Source organism: Oncorhynchus gorbuscha, linkage group LG16 (genome assembly GCF_021184085.1).
Source record: "Oncorhynchus gorbuscha isolate QuinsamMale2020 ecotype Even-year linkage group LG16, OgorEven_v1.0, whole genome shotgun sequence".
Classification (NCBI taxonomy): Eukaryota; Metazoa; Chordata; class Actinopteri; order Salmoniformes; family Salmonidae; genus Oncorhynchus; species Oncorhynchus gorbuscha.
The window spans coordinates 93,742,650-93,762,675 of NC_060188.1; the positions used below are offsets into that span (position 1 = coordinate 93,742,650).

General features: G+C 44.7%; 1 protein-coding gene and 1 long non-coding RNA gene across 3 annotated transcripts in view; one reads left to right on the forward strand and one right to left on the reverse strand.

Annotated features, from left to right (window-relative positions):
• Window positions 1–4,615: 4,615 nt before the first annotated feature.
• On the reverse strand, window positions 4,616–5,751 carry LOC123999443. Its single transcript, XR_006832453.1, has 3 exons — window positions 5,396–5,751; window positions 5,155–5,285; window positions 4,616–5,014 (listed from the first exon to the last, which is right to left on the reverse strand). It is a non-coding gene; the product is annotated as an uncharacterized LOC123999443 (long non-coding RNA).
• wdr91 (WD repeat domain 91) overlaps window positions 4,920–20,026 on the forward strand; it is a 42,868-nt gene continuing 27,761 nt past the window's right edge. The window contains exons 1-8 of one of the 2 annotated variants that reach the window (XM_046305228.1): window positions 4,920–5,064; window positions 5,976–6,108; window positions 9,135–9,314; window positions 9,870–10,077; window positions 13,158–13,240; window positions 13,851–13,957; window positions 15,337–15,508; window positions 17,271–17,429. In XM_046305228.1, coding sequence (XP_046161184.1) covers window positions 4,967–5,064; window positions 5,976–6,108; window positions 9,135–9,314; window positions 9,870–10,077; window positions 13,158–13,240; window positions 13,851–13,957; window positions 15,337–15,508; window positions 17,271–17,429 — 1,140 coding nt within the window. In that variant the 5' untranslated portion in view covers window positions 4,920–4,966. The remainder of the gene's footprint in view (window positions 5,065–5,975; window positions 6,109–9,134; window positions 9,315–9,869; window positions 10,078–13,157; window positions 13,241–13,850; window positions 13,958–15,336; window positions 15,509–17,270; window positions 17,430–20,026) is intronic. The other variant, XM_046305230.1, reaches the window with a different exon arrangement.

Here is a 20,026-nt window from a genome sequence, read left to right on the forward strand (position 1 = left end):
ACAACACCCTGTCGTTCTCAACCAACATCAAGGCGGTGGCCCGTTCCTGTAGGTTCATGCTCTACAACATCCGCAGGTCCTAATCCAGACACTTGTCATCTCCCGTCTGGATTACTGCAACTCGCTGTTGGCTGGGCTCCCTGCCTGTGCCATTAAACCCCTTCAACTCATCCAGAACGCCGCAGCCCATCTGGTGTTCAACCTTCCCAAGTTCTCTCACGTCACCCCGCTCCTCCGTTCTCTCCACTGGCTTCCAGTTGAAGCTCGCATCCGCTACAAGACCATGGTGCTTGCCTACGGAGCTGTGAGGGGAACGGCACCTCAGTACCTCCAGGCTCTGATCAGGCCCTACACCCAAACAAGGGCACTGCGTTCATCCACCTCTGGCCTGCTAGCCTCCCTACCACTGAGGAAGTACAGCTCCCGCTCAGCCCAGTCAAAACTGTTCGCTGCTCTGGCCCCCCAATGGTGGAACAAACTCCCTCACGACGCCAGGACAGCGGAGTCAATCACCACCTTCCGGAGACACCTGAAACCCCACCTCTTTAAGGAATACCTAGGATAGGATAAGTAATCCCTCTCACCCCCCTTTAAGATTTAGATGCACTATTGTAAAGTGACTGTTCCACTGGATGTCATAAGGTGAATGCACCAATTTGTAAGTCGCTCTGGATAAAAGCGTCTGCTAAATGACTTAAATGTAATGTAAATGTATAACAAGCAAAGACAATGCACATCATCATGACACTTACACACAGATCATGTAGAGCAGTCCCCTGGGCAAATCAGCATCAACTTTAAAAAAAACAGATATAACATGATTGGTTCTTATGATAATGATGATGATGATGATGTCAGCTCATTACAGATTACATGACAGATGCTGCAGTTTTGGAAAATAAAGATTTGAAAATCATGCATTGAACCACTGTTACAGGCTAAAAAAAAATAGGATATATGTGTTGTCTTAATGTCACACCATGGAAAGCTGTTTCTTCTCCGTGTTGGTTTGGGGCATGATAGTGATGAGGGTGGGTCATCTAGGTGTATTGTATTTCTATGATTGGGGATCATATTTAGGTAGCCATTTTCCCCATTGTTAGTTGTGGGATTTTGTCTACAGTTAGTTGCGTATTGTGCACACCAGTAGCGTCACGTTTCCTTTGTGCTTTTTTGTGTTTGTTTTGATGAGTTTCAATTTATTAAAAATATGTGGAACTCTACACACACTTTGCCTTGGTCCAATCATTACGACGAACGTAGAGCTTGTTAGCACGTAGGACACACCGATTGGTGTCACCTCATTAGTCAGCTTGTCTTACACCTGTGCTGGTTGCCTTCTCGTTAGTTGGAAGGTGTTTCACCTGTGTTGGCCCAGGTGCTATTTTAGAGTGTCTGGCCCAGTGCTCCAGTTGTCTGGACAGACGTGGAGGGTCGACACCTTTAGTTGTATTGATAGATGTGGAGGGTCAACACCTTTAGTTGTATTGATAGATGTGGAGGGTCAACACCTTTAGTTGTATTGATAGATGTGGAGGGTCAACTCCTTTAGTTGTATTGATAGATGTGGAGGGTCAACTCCTTTAGTTGTATTGATAGATGTGGAGGGTCAACTCCTTTAGTTGTATTGATAGATGTGGAGGGTCAATGCCTTTAGTTGTATTGATAGATGTGGAGGGTCAACTCCTTTAGTTGTATTGATAGATGTGGAGGGTCAACTCCTTTAGTTGTATTGATAGATGTGGAGGGTCAACTCCTTTAGTTGTATTGATAGATGTGGAGGGTCAACTCCTTTAGTTGTATTGATAGATGTGGAGGGTCGACACCTTTAATTGTATTGATAGATGTGGAGGGTCGACACCTTTAGTTGTATTAATAGATGTGGAGGGTCAACTCCTTTAGTTGTATTGATAGATGTGGAGGGTCAACTCCTTTAGTTGTATTGATAGATGTGGAGGGTCGACACCTTTAATTGTATTGATAGATGTCAACTCCTTTAGTTGTCTTGATAGATGTGGAGGGTCAACTCCTTTAGTTGTATTGATAGATGTGGAGGGTCGACACCTTTAATTGTATTGATAGATGTCAACTCCTTTAGTTGTCTTGATAGATGTGGAGGGTCAACTCCTTTAGTTGTATTGATAGATGTGGAGGGTCAACTCCTTTAGTTGTATTGATAGATGTGGAGGGTCGACACCTTTAATTGTATTGATAGATGTCAACTCCTTTAGTTGTCTTGATAGATGTGGAGGGTCAACTCCTGTAGTTGTATTGATAGATGTGGAGGGTCAACTCCTTTAGTTGGCTCTCCTTATTTTGATTTCTAGACAAACCATCCTTTATCTAATTTTGTTTTGCTCCGCCTTTTTGGTTTGCTTCCTGTCTTTAAGATTGATGTGGGTTTTTCTTTTTGTTTGCCTCTACTTAGGCATATTTAGTGGCCACTCATGGTGGGTGTCTTAGGTCCCGGTTGTTGTTGCTATGCAACTTTCAGTGGACACACCCATCAGTATCTTTCAGAACCTCTCCTAAAAACCCCACCTGTTTTGCTGGTTGTCAATGACTCTTTGTTAGTTCCCCTTTCTGTTTGACTGACATTTTTGGTGGGTTTTCTTGTTGGGGAACTTAACACCACACAAACACACGGTAGAAGTTACGTACTTACCTTCTATAAAGGTTATCTACTTACTCACCTGTTGTCATGGATACTTTTGATTCTACTGTCAACACCTGTGGGGGGGCAGGTAGATTGTTCAGGACAGCCTTCTATTCTGTCTATAGTTTAAAAAAGGGAAAGCTTTTTCCAATACTGTCTATTCAATTTCTAATTAGTCTGGATACTGATGAAAAGAGAATGTTCTGCCGTCAAGGTGAGCTGGAGGGGGGGGGGCGTGTTCCTTAGCTTTAGGTATTTTTTATAGTTCTGAAGGTGCCGTTACTTCCTGAGTGGACCAGAGGATGAAAATAAGAGCTTTTTCTACCAGATGAAACATAAACTACAGACATTTTTTTCTTAATTGATTAAAAAATGTTAAAAAAACAAGTTTCCATGACAACAAAAACTGTATGTGGAGAAACAATGAATATCCAAATCCGTGCATGCACACATTTTACTGTGTTTATTAATGTCTGAGGCTATACAGCCACATTTTACTGTTCACTCTGCTATTGAAGCAGAAATATTGGATCCCAAAATGTACCTTGACATGCCACATCTCACACCTGTGCATTCCCTTATAAACCTCTCTGTGCCTCTTAACTCCAGTGTGAAAGCAGTGCTGTGCAGAAAATATTGCAATCAGTTAAATGGTTGTTTTTTTTGGGGGGGGGGGGGTCCCTGTTACACGTTCGTGGAAAGGCTCTAGCTAATGGATTTTAGATCTAAAGAGACCTCCCTTCATTAATATAGGATAGGCCTATTATACTGTACTGTAGTGGGGGAAATTGATGTGATTCATGGCTCAGTACAGAGTACCGTAGGAGGAAAGTGTATCACATTGACTTTCTCCCAAATTGCACCCTATTCCCTACATGGGGCCCTGGTCAAAAGCAGTGCACCAGACAATGAATAGGGTACCATTTGGGACATATCCATGGTTCAGTACAGAGAAGAAGGAAAACATAATTTAATTATTCATAGCTATGTTCATAGATAATAACATTTCACTAGAACAAACAGGAGAGAAAGACATTGCCAGGAACGATCAGCACTTCAGGGTTATAATCATGTTTGATTTGCAACAGTCTACACCCCTAGCAGCATGCTGTGACAACACACAAGGCCTTCACATCTATCCAGGGAAAGAAATTAAATGGAGGCAATACAGTCTCTTCTGCAAACTGTGTTTATTAATGTCTGAGGCTATACAGTCTCTTCTGCAAACTGTGTTTATTAATGTCTGAGGCTATACAGTCTCTTGTGGACACTGTGTTTATTAATGTCTGAGGCTATACAGTCTCTTCTGCAAACTGTGTTTACTAATGTCTGAGGCTATACAGCCTCTTCTACAAACTGTGTTTATTAATGTCTGAGGCTATACAGTCTCTTCTGCAAACTGTGTTTATTAATGTCTGAGGCTATACAGTCTCTTGTGGAAACTGTGTTTATTAATGTCTGAGGCTATACAGCCTCTTGTGGACACTGTGTTTATTAATGTCTGAGGCTATACAGCCTCTTGTGGACACTGTGTTTATTAATGTCTGAGGCTATACAGTCTCTTCTGCAAACTGTGTTTATTAATGTCTGAGGCTATACAGTCTCTTCTGGACATTGGTTTATTAGAGTCTGCTCTCTTTTTTCTTTCCCCTTCTCCTATCATCACAATAATCCACGTACCAAATGTCACCCTATTCCCTATGTAGTGCACTACTTTAGACCAGAGCCCTATGGAACCCTATTCCCCATGCAGTGCACTATATAGGGAATACAGTGTCATTTACATATATATTTGCTCTTATCCAGGGAATTGGTGCATTCACCTTATGACATCCAGTGGAACAGCCACTTTACAATAGTGCATTTAAATATTTTAAGGGGGGGAGGGGGGGTGAGAAGGATTACTTTATCCTATCCTAAGTATTCCTTAAAGAGGTGGGGTTTCAGGTATGAATATGACAGGGAAGCATCGTGCCTACAGGGAAGAGTCATGTCTACAGGGAAGCATCATGCTCGGAAGAATGCCCTGCACTGACAGTGCCTGAAGATCTACCCGTCTGATCCGTTTGCAACTTAGTTATAGGATTTAATCATTCTATTCGGGACAATTGATCAGTTTGAGAAACATCAAGATCGGTCCATTTTCATGTATTTATAACATGTTATCTACCTCCTGTACATTAGAAATGAGCTCCATATTTAGTTACTGCAGCGACAGGTCAGTGCACGGTAGTCCATTACTATAATACATATTACAGTCCGATGTTTGCAGTGAATGTGCCCTCTAGTGGAGCCCGCGTGGACGCGGAAATGTCCTTCCTGCCACGTGACGTCACACGAATTCGATCACATGACAACCTCGGAGAAAAAGAAAAACAGGAAATATTTCAGCCTGCGTTTTCACTTTGGTAAGTTTTACACTATAAATTCAGTGTTAATACATTTTGGATTTCACTATTACCAAGATAGTTACTTATGAAATAGTAAAATACACTAACCGCTCATCGTATTTTTGTTGTTTTTTGTCGAAAAATCGCCACTCTTCTAACCAAAGTAGCACCTCTTGTTTAGCTAGAAATGGGCTCCTGCAAGCATCCTGTCGAGGCAGAACAGCAACGCCCTCTTCTAGCTATGCAATTTGAAGAAGTAAACGATTGTAATGATGATTTATGTGTACATTAATAATTAGCGTGCAGTTATATTTTCTCTGTTTTCTTTCGTGTTTACTTCTTGACTTACACGTGAATGGTCCTCTGTAGCTCTGTTGGTAGAGCATTGCCATTGCAACGCGAGGATGGTGGGTTCGGTCCCCGTGATCACTCATACGTTACATGTGCATGCTTGCTAAAAATGCCTATGTCTCACCGATAGCGTGAAGCATTTCGGTACACCATTCATTTCCAATGGCACGCGGCGTTTGTTGGTGGTGCATATCTTGGATTTATCAAACTGTGTGCGTGAACGGCTTGACAGAAATGGTAGCGGAAGGTTAATGTAAAACTGTCGGTGTGATCTAGGTGTACACGCGCAAAACGGTACGCAGCGTCGGCTGGATATGTTTACAACAACAGTTCAACGTTCACCTTCTGCTACCGTTTCTGTCGAGCCGTCTACAGCACACAGTTTGGACGTATTACGTGAGATAAATCCAACGTCCTCACCACACGGAACGCACTGCTGCAAGGAAAACGCAGCGTTTCATTGGAAAGGGATGTACTTCTGGTGGACCAAAAACGCAATGTCTGTGTGATCGAGGAGTAAGGGGCTTTATACATTATTAACCCGATCACACCGTTGTGTGTCATTGTTGCTCTGACAGGGAGAGAAAGATGGGGTCAGCTGTCGAGAGGACGGATGAACATGTCCGAGAATACTTGATATATCGCGGTTTCACCGGCACACTGAAGCACCTCGACTCTGATATGAAAGCAGACAAGGAGAAAGGATTCAGAGTATGTACAAAACAGTGTATTTGAAGTCATTAACCATCCAGGTCTTGCAAAACGCACAACAGCAGTAGCTTGTTCTCAGCGTTGTCAAGACAGCACAAACAGATGTGTGACCAGGCTATAAGCAGTTGCTTATAGCCTTGTTACTCTGACCGATATAGACAGGTGAGAAGTTTGATCTTTGTATGTACACTATATATACAAAAGTATGTGGGACCCCCCCCCCCCCCCATTCAAATTAGTGGATTCGGCTGTTTCAGCCACACCTGTTGCTGACAGGTGTATAAAATCGAGCACACGGCCATGCAATCTCCATAGACAAACATTGACAGTAGAACGGCCTGACTGAAGAGCTCAGTGACTTTCAATGCGGACCGTCTTAGGATGCCACTTTTCCAACAAGTCAGTTCGTCAAATGTCTACCCTGCTAGAGCTGCCCCCCGGTCAATTGTAAGTGCAGTTATTGTGAAGTGGAAACGTCTAGGAGCAACAGCGGCTCAGACGCGAAGTGGTAGGCCACACAAGCTCACAGAACAGGACCGCTGAAAAGTGTTTCAAAATGGTCAGACCTCAGTTGCAACACTCACTACCGAGTTCCAAACTGCCTCTGGAAGCAATGTCAGCACAATAACTGTTCATCTGGAGCTTAATGAAATGGGTTTTCATGGCCGAGCAGCTGCACACAAGCATAAGATCACCATGCGCAATGCCAAGCGTCGGGTGGAGTGGTGTAACGCTCACTGCCATTGGTCTCTGGAGCAGTGGAAACACGTTCTCTGGAGTGTTGAATCACACTTCACCATCTGGCAGTCTGACGGATGAATCTGGGTTTGGCAGATGACAGGAGAACACTACCTGCCCGGATGCTTAGTGCCAACTGTAAAGTTTGGTGGAGGAGGAATAATGGTCTGGGGTTGTTTTTAGTGGTTCGGGCTCCTTAGTTCCAATGAAAGAAAATCTTAACAGTACAGCATAAAATGACATTCTAGGTGATTCTGTACTTCCATTTTTGTGGAAACAGTTTGGGGGAATTCCCTTTCCTGTTTCAGCATGACAATGCCCCCGTGCACAAAGCGAGGTCCATATAGAAATGGTTTTTCAAGATCAGTGTGGAAGATCTTGACTGGCCTGCACAGAGCTCTGACCTCAACCCCATCGAACACCTTTGGGATGAATTGGAACGCAGACTGCGAGCCAGACCTAATCGCCCAACCTCAATGACAGACCTCACTAATTCTTGTGGCTGAATGGAAGCAAGTCCAACATCTAGTGGAAAGTCTTCCCAGAAGAGTGGAGGCTGTTATAGCAGCAATGTTCCTACATCTAGTGGAAAGCCTTCCCAGAAGAATGGAGGCTTTTATAGCAGCAATGTTCCAACATCTAGTGGAAAGCCTTCCCAGAAGAATGGAGGCTTTTATAGCAGCAATGGGAGGACCAACTCCATATTAATGTCCATGATTTTGGAATGAGATGTTTGAAGAGCAAGTATCCACACACTTTTGGCCATGTGGTGTTTATGTAGATACCAGAGGAGGCATCTGAGGGGAGGACGGCCCATTATAATGCCTGGAATGGAGTCAATGGACTGGAGTCTACCACATGGAAACCATGGTAACCATGTGTTTGATGTCTTTGACTCCAGTCCAGCCATTATAATGAGCCGTTCTCAGATGCCTCCTCTGGTAGATACAGTACCAGTCAAAAGTTTGGACACACCTACTCATTCAAGGGTTTTTATTTAGAGTAGAATAATAATGAAGACATCAAAACTATGAAATAACACCTATGGAATCATGTAGTAACCAAAAAAAGTGTTAAACAAATCAAAATATATTTTATATTTGAGATCCTTCAAAGTAGCCATTCTTTGCCTTGATGACAGCTTTGCACACTCTTGGCATTTTCACAACCAGCTTCATGAGGTAGTCACCTGGAATACTTTTCCAACAGTCTTGAAGAAGTTCCCACATATGCTGAGCACTTGTTTGCTGCTTTTCCTTCACTCTGCGGTCCAACTCATCCCAAACCATCTCAATTGGGTTGAGGTCAGGTGACTGTGGAGGACAGGTCATCTGATGCATCACTCTCCTTGGTCAAATATCTCTTACACAGCCTGGAGGTGTGTTTTGGGTCATTGTCCTGTTGACAAACAAAGATAGTCCCACTAAGCGCAAACCAGATGGGATGGCGTATCGCTGCAGAATGCTGTGGTAGCCATGCTGGTTAAGAGTGCCTTGAATTCTAAATAAATCACAGACAGTGTCACCAGCAAAGCACCATCACACCTCCTCCTCCATGCTTCACGGTGGGAAATACACATGTGGAGATCATCTGATGATCATCGCCTACTTTGCGTCTCACACTTCTTTGGTTACTACATGATTCCGTGTGTTATTACATAGTGTTGATGTCTTCACTATTATTCTACAATGTAGACAATAGTCAAACTAAAGAAAAACCCTGGAATGAGTAGGTGTGTCAACTTTTGACTGGTACTGTATATATATATATATATATATACACACACACACACACACACACACACACACACACACACACACACACACACACACACACACACACACACACACACACACACACACACACACACACACACACACACACACACACACACACACGAGGTACTTGTCAAAAACCTTTTTTGTGTGTTTTTATCCCAGGTCAAACTTTAAATTATATCTAATTATATTTCACTTCATAATATTTAAGCTAGAATGCCTGAGGGGGTGTGGTATATGGCCAAGGACTGGTCTTAGGCACGACGCAACGTGGAGTGTCTGGACACAGCCCTTAGCCGTGGTATATTGGCCATATACCACAAACCCCCGAGGTGCCTTATTGCTATTATAATCTGGTTACCAACGTAATTAGAACAGTAAAAAATAAATGTTATGTCATACCCGTGTTCTACTGGCTGATATACCACTGCTTTCAGCCAATCAGCATTCAGGGCTCGAACCACCCGGTTTATAAATAAGGTTTATTGGACTATATATATTTTTGTTCAGGTGGATAAGATCATTGATCAGCTTCAGCTGTTCATCCAGACCTTTGACCTGAATGGCCTGAAGGACTACTGGGGTTACCTGGACCGTAGGCTGTTCTGTAGACTGGAAGACATCTACAGACCCACAGTCTCCAAACTACGGACCAGTCTCTTCAGATACTACGTTGTTTACACTGTACAGGTGCATATAGCCTTCTGTTGTTGTTGTGTTCTTCTCTTGTTACTCAGACATTATGTGTGGATCGCCCAATGGTGTTGACTGATTATTGATATGCATGTGGATCGTCCAATGGTTATTGATAAACAGTATGGCCTCTCCCTACCTAACTCCTTCTCTACCTCTCTCCCTCTCTTCATCCCTCCTCCCTCTCTCCCTCTATCTTCATCCCTCTCTCCCTCTATCCTCATCCCTCCTCCTTCTCTCCTTCTCTCCTCCTTCTCTCACCTCATCCGTCCTCCTTCTCTCTTCATCCCACCCACCCCCCTCCTCTCCCCCCTTCTCTACCTCCCTCCCTCCTCCCTCTCTCCTAATCCTTCCTCCATCGATCCCTCCCTCCCTCCTCTCTCGCCCCACTCCTTCTCTACCTACCTCCCCCTTCCCTCCTTTCTCGCCCCACTCCTTCTCTACCTCCCCCTCCCTCCCTCCCTCCCTCCTCCCTCCTCTCTCGCCCCACTCCTCTACCTCCCTCTCCCCTCTCTCCCTCCTCTCTCCCTCCCTTTCTCTTTCTCCCTCCAGTTAAAGAACATAGAGAAGACACAGGAGTTTTTCCAGCGTCAGGCTCAGGAGCTGCAGGGCCAGCCAGAGTGGCGTGATTGGTTCATCCTGCCGTTTATGCCCGCCCCCGAGCAGAACCCTTTATTCTCGCCGTACTTCTCTCGGCAGTGGTCTGACACCTTCCTGGTCTCACTGCACAACTTCCTCTCTGTGCTGTTCCAGTGCATGCATATCCTTTTGTTCTACTACAGTACTGACACTCTAGACTATAGACATGCATATCCTTTTGTTCTGTGGGCAAGACTACAGACACTCTAGGCTACAGACACTCTAGGCTACAGACACTCTAGGCTACAGACACTCTAGGCTACAGACACTCTAGGCTACAGACACTCTAGGCTACAGACACTCTAGGCTACAGACACTCTAGGCTACAGACACTCTAGGCTACAGACACTCTAGGCTACAGACACTCTAGACTACAGACACTCTAGACTACAGACACTCTAGACTACAGACACTCTAGACTACAGACACTCAAGACTACAGACACACAATGACTACAGTACTGACACTCTAGACTATAGACACTCTAGACTACAGTACTGACTCTAGACTATAGACACTCTAGACTACAGTATAGACACTCTAGACACAGTACAGACACTCTAGACTACAGTACAGACACGCTAGACTACACTACAGACACTCTAGACTGCAGACACTCTAGACTACAGTGCAGACACTCTAGACTACAGTACAGACACTCTAGACTACAGTACAGACACTCTAGACTACAGTACAGACACTCTAGACTACAGTACAGACACTCTAGACTACAGACACTCTAGACTACAGTACAGACACTCTAGACTACAGTACAGACACTCTAGACTACAGACACTCTAGACTACAGTACAGACACTCTAGATTACAGTACAGACACTCTAGATTACAGTACAGACACTCTAGACTACAGTGCAGACTCTCTAGACTACAGTGCAGACACTCTAGACTACAGTACAGACACTCTAGACTACAGTGCAGACACTAGACTACAGTGCAGACACTCTAGACTACAGTGCAGACACTCTAGACTACAGTGCAGACACTCTAGACTACAGTGCAGACACTCTAGACTACAGTGCAGACACTCTAGATTACAGTACAGACACTAGACTACAGCACAGACACTCTAGACTACAGCACAGACACTCTAGATTACAGTACAGACACTCTAGATTACAGTACAGACACTCTAGAGCACAGACACTCTAGATTACAGTACAGACACTCTAGATTACACTACAGACACTCTAGACTACAGACATTCTAGACTACAGTACAGACACTCTAGACTACAGCACAGACACTCTAGATTACAGTACAGACACTCTAGATTACAGTACAGACACTCTAGATTACAGTACAGACACTCTAGATTACAGTACAGACACTCTAGACTACAGTATAGACACTCTAGATTACAGTACAGACACTCTAGATTACAGTACAGACACTCTAGATTACAGTACAGACACTCTAGATTACAGTACCGACACTCTAGACTACAGACACTCTAGGCTACAGACACTCTAGGCTACAGACACTCTAGATTACAGTACAGACACTCTAGATTACAGTACAGACACTCTAGACTACAGACACTCTAGATTACAGTACAGACACTCTAGACTACAGTACAGACACTCTAGATTACAGTACAGACACTCTAGACTACAGTGCAGACACTCTACACTACGGACACTCTACACTACGGACACTCTACACTACGGACACTCTACACTACGGACACTCTACACTACAGACACTCTACACTACAGACACTCTATACCACAGACACTCTATACCACAGACACTCTAGACTACAGACACTCTAGACTACAGTGCAGACACTCTAGACTACAGTGCAGACACTCTAGACTACAGTGCAGACACTCTAGACTACAGTGCAGACACTCTAGACTACAGTGCAGACACTCTAGACTACAGTGCAGACACTCTAGACTACAGTGCAGACACTCTAGATTACAGTACAGACACTCTAGATTACAGTACAGACACTCTAGACTACAGTGCAGACACTCTAGACTACAGTGCAGACACTCTAGACTACAGTGCAGACACTCTACACTACAGACACTCTAGACTACAGACACTCTAGACTACAGTGCAGACACTCTAGACTACAGTGCAGACACTCTAGACTACAGTGCAGACACTCTAGACTACAGTGCAGACACTCTAGACTACAGACACTCTAGACTACAGACACTCTAGACTACAGTGCAGACACTAGACTACAGTACAGACACTCTAGACTACAGACACTCTAGACTACAGTGCAGACACTAGACTACAGTACAGACACTCTAGACTACAGACACACTAGACTACAGTACAGACACTCTAGACCACAGACACTCTAGACTACAGTACAGACACTCTAGACTACAGTACAGACACTCTAGACTACAGTGCAGACACTCTAGACTACAGTGCAGACACTCTAGACTACAGTGCAGACACTCTAGACTACAGTGCAGACACTCTAGACTACAGTGCAGACACTCTAGACTACAGTGCAGACACTCTAGACTACAGTGCAGACACTCTAGACTACAGTGCAGACACTCTAGACTACAGTGCAGACACTCTAGACTACAGTGCAGACACTCTAGAGTACAGTGCAGACACTCTAGACCACAGACACTCTAGACTACAGTGCAGACACTCTAGACTACAGTGCAGACACTCTAGACTACAGTGCAGACACTCTAGACTACAGTGCAGACACTCTAGACCACAGACACTCTAGACTACAGTACAGACACTCTAGACTGCAGTACAGACACTCTAGACTACAGTGCAGACACTCTAGACTACAGTGCAGACACTCTAGACTACAGTGCAGACACTCTAGACTACAGTGCAGACACTCTAGACTACAGCACAGACACTCTAGACTACAGCGCAGACACTCTAGACTACAGTACAGACACTCTAGACTACAGCACAGACACTCTAGACTACAGTGCAGACACACACTCTCAGAGGCTAGTCATCAGGGTAATATCGGTTCACTGTGTTTTGCTTGTCTTGGGAGATGTCACGCTGCATCGGCATCACACCAGGTTGTGTCAACACAATCTCCAGATGTCGTAAAGAGGAAGGTGGAATCGTTTTCAAAACAAGGAAGTAAACGGCAACGTAACAATGTCCATTTCAAACGTCAACAAAACTATACATACTGTCCTTTGAGTAGTTTCTTCCTTGACAGCAAACCACCGCAGCCTGTGCTCCTGAGCTTTGACTCTGAAGTCCAGAGGACCACTTGTCTACAGGAGGAGAATGATCAGCTCAGACACATGGTCTGTTTTCTCATCTAATAACGGGTCATATCCTTGCGAGCCAGTTTGTGCTTAATACCAGAGAAGTTTAAAACCAAGACACTCAACATTGATTTACTCTCTCTCTCTCTCTCTCTCTCTCTCTCTCTCTCTCTCTCTCTCTCTCTCTCTCTCTCTCTCTCTCTCTCTCTCTCTCTCTCTCTCTCTCTCTCTCTCTCTCTCTCTCTCTCTCTCTCTCTCTCTCTCTCTCTCTCTCTCTCTCTCTCTCTCTCTCTCTGTCTCTCTCTGTCTCTCTCTGTCTCTCTCTCTCTCTCTCTGTCTCTCTCTCTCTCTCTGTCTCTGTCTCTGTCTCTCTCTCTCTCTGTCTCTCTCTGTCTCTCTCTCTCTCTGTCTCTCTCTGTCTCTCTCTCTCTCTGTCTCTGTCTCTCTCTCTCTCTGTCTCTCTCTCTCTCTCTCTCTGTCTCTCTCTGTCTCTCTCTCTCTCTCTCTCTCTCTCTCTCTCTTCCCATCTCTCTCTCTGTCTCTGTCTCCCCCCTCTCTCTTTCCATCTTTACCCCCCCCCCCCCTCTCTCTATCTCTCTTCCCATCTTTGCCCCCCCCCTCTCTCTCTCTGTCTCTTCCCTGCCTCCAGCTATTTTCCCTGCAGGGAGAGGCTAAACTCAAGAAGCAGGAAGAGATGGTGCATCACAAACTCCCCCCCTACGTACAAAACATGGACCGCCTCGGAGACACTGAGCTGTGAGGACTAACTTTGAGCTTGGATTGACCCACTTTGGGGTTGAAGGGAGGGGTTTTAGTGAAGGTTTTAATAATTGTATGATATAGTTATTTGGTTTGTATTTTCTCCTCTTTGTACGATACTGTAGATGTATAATTTAACTAATATAATATATATTAAAACTGTTTTAATGTGTTAACGTATGAATAAGGACGATGAATAAACAATTCACCCTGAATTGTTGTTTTTCCACCATGATTAGTTTCAGTTCTGTCTATTTGCTCTATGCTGGGATGCACAGCTCAAGCCTTTGAGGGCCCCAGTGGCTGCTGGGATGCACAGCTCAGGCCCTTGAGGGCCCCAGTGGCTGCTGGGATGCACAGCTCAGGCCCTTGAGGGCCCCAGTGGCTGCTGGGATGCACAGCTCAGGCCCTTAAGGGCCCCAGTGGCTGCTGGGATGCACAGCTCTGGCCCTTGAGGGCCCCAGTGGCTGCTGGGATGCACAGCTCCGGCCCTTGAGGGCCCCAGTGGCTGCTGGGATGCACAGCTCTGGCCCTTGAGGGCCCCAGTGGCTGCTGGGATGCACAGCTCCGGCCCTTGAGGGCCCCAGTGGCTGCTGGGATATCTGGAGCTCTGGGCCTGTATTTATAAAGTGTCTCCTAGTAGAAGTGCTGATGTGCGATCAGCCCCCCCCCCCCTCCATCTTATTAAAACGATTTAAAAGACAAAACTGATCCTAGATCAGCATTCCTACTCTTGAGACGCTTTGAGGACACGGGCCTTGGTATGAAGGGCATTGGTTGACTCCTGTCAGGGTTTGGCTTTGGGAATACAATACCAAACACTATGTAGCAAAGGAACCACAACACAACGCTGTCTGAGGACATTTCCAGCTGGTCTGTAGTTTGGTCTGTAGTTTGTAACGTGTAACATTCTGTTTAACAAAGCAAATGGCTCGCAAGAAGGTAGGAACCACTCATAAAGCTTAAACACACCACTTAGTAAAGAAGTCCAGTGTAAGAGACTCGTTGGAAACTGAATCAAAAAAAGTCTTCAGACAAGAAATGTAGTATCTGTATTTTCTTACGGCACTTTCCATTTTCTTTCAAATAGACCTTGTTTACTCGCTAGGCACACAACAGCACATGGTAACTGACGGTTAATTGAGTTTTACAGTTGTGAGTGGACCTGCACACAGCATCAGCGAAGAATGGGGTTTTAAAAAGCAGCTGAGGTATCTGATATCTCTAAATGTTGAATCAATCTTATTGATGACAACTTTTCAACCACTTTGGTCTTCATCGCCTCTAATACCTCTAGATCTGCTTGATTCACGATTCACATTTGATTCATGTTTGATTCATGTTTGATTCACGTTTGATTCGTCTGTCCTCCACAGGGACCTGGTGACGAGCCAGCGTAACCCCGCCCTCACCACCACCCCTTCCAGGAACTTCTTCTCGACATTCCTGCCCCAGGCCAGACGGGTACCTGGCAAGATGCCTCGAGGACTTCCTGGGTCCTCGCCAACACAGGCCTCGCTGGGACGCAAGGACACCGCAGCCAATCAAGTGAGGCCATATGTTCTTCCGGAAATTAGGCCGTTTTTTGTTTTTTTCTGGGGGGGGGGTCATCCCTTGAGACTGAGACGCTGGACTTATAGACCCTCAGGGATGCGTTTTAAGGGGCTAGATAAAGTTTCTGTGGAAAATCCACTCACTGTTTGTGCCATATTGTTCTTGGATCACTGTTACTCAAGTGGCTTTAAACTTTTACCAATATTTAGCCGTTTACACCATTGATGACATGACTAACGGTATGTATTTACAGTTGGTATCATACTGTAACTATTCACCCCCCTTGGGATTTTTCTTTTCCGCATTTGGTTGAATTTTCAAATTGGGATTGAATTTATTTTTTTTTTTGAGGGGGGGGGGTCATTGATCTACACAAAATACAAAATTATTACAAAAAATGTCAAACTAAAATATAGTCTTTGCATAAGTATTCACCCCCCTTTGTTTAGGCAAGCTTAACTTAGTTCAGGTAAAACATTTTGGCTTAACGAATCACAATACGTTCCATGGACATTGTTTTTGAATGCCTAACCTTTCCTCTGTCCATACATACACCATCTGTCCATACATACACCATCTGTCCATACATACACCATCTGTCCATACATACACCATCTGTCCATACATACACCATCTGTCCATACATACACCATCTGTCCATACATACACCATCTGTCCATACATACACCATCTGTCCATACATACACCATCTGTCCATACATACACCATCTGTATGTATCAGTCAAGTTTTTGAATTTCAAGGACAGTGATTGGTAGATGGGTAACGATAACAAATCAGACATTTTGAATATGTCTTTAAGCGCGTTCAAAGTTAATAACGATGCTGTGGATGACGTATTGAACTCGCCAGACACATCAAAGATACAGTCGTCCTCAGAGATGTCACCAGGAAGACATGAGTGACTTTAAAACAGCTACAGGCTATGATGGGAGAGAACTGAGGATGGATCAACGACGTTGTGACGAGAAATTCAGACATACAGAATACAAATATTCCAAAACATGCATCTTGAATGCAACAAGGAACTAAAGTAATACAAAAAAATATACTATTAGGCCTAAATTCGGAGTTTTATGTTTGGGGTTAAATCCAACAAAACACATCACTGAGTAACTGCCCCCTTATTTTCAAGCATGGTGGTGGCTGCGTCATGTTATGGGTATGCTTGTCATCGGCAAATACTGGGGAGTTTTTCAGGATAAAAACCAACGGGGTGGAGGCAAAATCCTAGAGGAAAACCTTGTTCAGTCTGCTTTCCAACAGACACTGGGAGATGAATTCACCTTTCAGCAGGACAATAACCTAAAACACAAGACCAAATATACACTGGAGTTGCTTACCAAGAAGACAGTGAATGTTCCTCAGTGTCCTAGTTGCAGTTTTGACTTAAATCTGCTTGAAAATCTATGGCAAGACTTGAAAATGTCTGTCTAGCCATGATCCCCATCACCTTGACCGTGCTTGAAGAAATGGGAAAATATTGTGAAGATATTGGGAAAATAATACAGTCTACAGTATTAATGTTTTTTATACAGTATTATTGTTTATTTTTCATTAATTCATTACAGAGTATTTTGTGTAGATTGTTGACAATTTAAAAGAAATACATTTCAATCCCAATTTGTAACACAACAAAATGTGTGTGTGTGTGTGGGGGGGGGGTAAATACTTGATGATGGGGTGTTTTTGATTACAGACTTAACAAACCGCTTTCATGTATCTCATTCTGTGAAGCCCAAGGACCCAGTAGCGGCCTCCAAGGAGCCCAGGCCGGTCTGTAGCGCTGGGGGAACCAGTGATCAGCAGGCTGGGTCTACTTCCCACCCCAGACAGAGACGACACCAGGACCACGAGAAGGAAAGGAAGGAGCTCTTCTCCAAGCCACAAATTCAGGTTTCACCTACTGTATTACTAAGGAAAGGATGTTGCCTAGTGGACATATTTAGAATTTAATTACACTTTCTGTTACCAAGTTCCTGGCGTACATTTACGTGCTTTCCCTGCTTCAATAAGCTATAGAATTCTAATGACGTTCTATTTACATGTTACATTCCAAAGAGGTCAATTGGAATGACCAAAACAATGGAAATGCCATGGCAACGCCATTCAAGTTTTATCGTCACATGCACAGTAGAGTGAAAGGCCTTTGTTGTCCGCTCTAAACCCGACAACAGTAACCAATAACAATGTATTACGAAAAATAACACAAGGTAGAACAAAAACACACGACTGGGAATCGGAGTTGATTCGACGTGGACTGGGAATCGGAGTTGATTCGACGTGGACTGGGAATCGGAGTTGGTTTGACATGACTGGGAATCGGAGTTGGTTTGACATGACTGGAATCGAAGTTGGTTTGACATGACTGGGAATCGGAGTTGATTCGACATGACTGGGAATCGGAGTTGGTTCGACATGACTGGAATCGAAGTTGGTTTGACATGACTGGGAATCGGAGTTGATTCGACATGACTGGGAATCGGAGTTGGTTCGACATGACTGGGAATCGGAGTTGGTTTGACATGACTGGGAATTGGAGTTGATTCGACATGACTGGGAATCGGAGTTGATTCGACATGACTGGGAATCGGAGTTGGTTTGACATGACTGGGAATCGGAGTTGGTTTGACATGACTGGGAATCGGAGTTGGTTTGACATGACTGGGAATCGGAGTTGATTTGACGTGGACTGGGAATCGGAGTTGGTTTGACATGACTGGGAATCGGAGTTGGTTTGACATGACTGGGAATCTGAGTTGGTTCGACACGACTGGGAATCTGAGTTGGTTTGACACGACTGGGAATCGGAGTTGGTTTGACACGACTAGGAATCGGAGTTGGTTTGACATGACTGGGAATCGGAGTTGGTTTGACATGACTGGCAATCGGAGTTGGTTTGACATGACTGGCAATCGGAGTTGGTTTGACATGACTGGCAATCGGAGTTGGTTTGACATGACTGGGAATCGGAGTTGGTTTGACATGACTGGGAATCGGAGTTGGTTTGACATGACTGGGAATCGGAGTTGGTTTGACATGACTGGGAATCGGAGTTGATTTGACGTGGACTGGGAATCGGAGTTGATTTGACGTGGACTGGGAATCGGAGTTGATTTGACGTGGACTGGGAATCGGAGTTGATTCGACATGACTGGGAATCGGAGTTGGTTTGACATGACTGGGAATTGGAGTTGGTTTGACATGACTGGGAATCGGAGTTGGTTTGACATGACTGGGAATCGGAGTTGATTTGACGTGGACTGGGAATCGGAGTTGATTTGACGTGGACTGGGAATCGGAGTTGATTCGACATGACTGGGTTGATTCGACATGACTGGGAATCGGAGTTGGTTTGACATGACTGGGAATCTGAGTTGGTTCGACACGACTGGGAATCTGAGTTGGTTTGACACGACTGGGAATCGGAGTTGGTTTGACATGACTAGGAATCGGAGTTGGTTTGACATGACTGGGAATCGGAGTTGGTTTGACATGACTGGCAATCGGAGTTGGTTTGACATGACTGGCAATCGGAGTTGGTTTGACATGACTGGCAATCGGAGTTGGTTTGACATGACTGGGAATCGGAGTTGGTTTGACATGACTGGGAATCGGAGTTGATTTGACGTGGACTGGGAATCGGAGTTGATTTGACGTGGACTGGGAATCGGAGTTGATTGTACATGTACCATGACGTGGACTGGGAATCGGAGTTGATTTGACGTGGACTGGGAATCGGAGTTGATTCGACATGACTGGGAATCGGAGTTGGTTTGACATGACTGGGAATTGGAGTTGGTTTGACATGACTGGGAATTGGAGTTGGTTTGACATGACTGGGAATCGGAGTTGATTTGACGTGGACTGGGAATCGGAGTTGATTTGACGTGGACTGGGAATCGGAGTTGATTCGACATGACTGGGTTGATTCGACATGACTGGGAATCGGAGTTGGTTTGACATGACTGGGAATCGGAGTTGATTCGACATGACTGGGAATCGGAGTTGGTTTGACATGACTGGGAATCGGAGTTGGTTTGACATGACTGGGAATCGGAGTTGATTCGACATGACTGTGTTTTATCCGTTTCTGTATGAAAACATTTAGCACACTAGATGACAGTAGCTATAGCAAGGAGCTATAGCAGCACACAAGTAGACTCCAAATGCATGCTGGGCCGGCATGCCCTGAGCTCCTGAAGTGAGTGCTACTGGAGAGAAATTGGAGCAGGCGAGAAGACCTCCAGGCTTTGGGGAATCTCGCTCCAGTGAAATCGGGCACGTTCCGCTCCTCGCTCCGCTCACATACTCTGCTGAGAATACAGATATGCATCTGATAGTTACAGATACTTAAAGAAAGGTAGGGACGTGGGATCAGAAAACCAGTCAGTATCTGGTGAGACCACCATTTGCCTCATGCAGCGTGACACATCTCCTTCACACAGAGTTGATCAGGCTGTTGATTGTGGACTGTGGAATGTTGTCCCGCT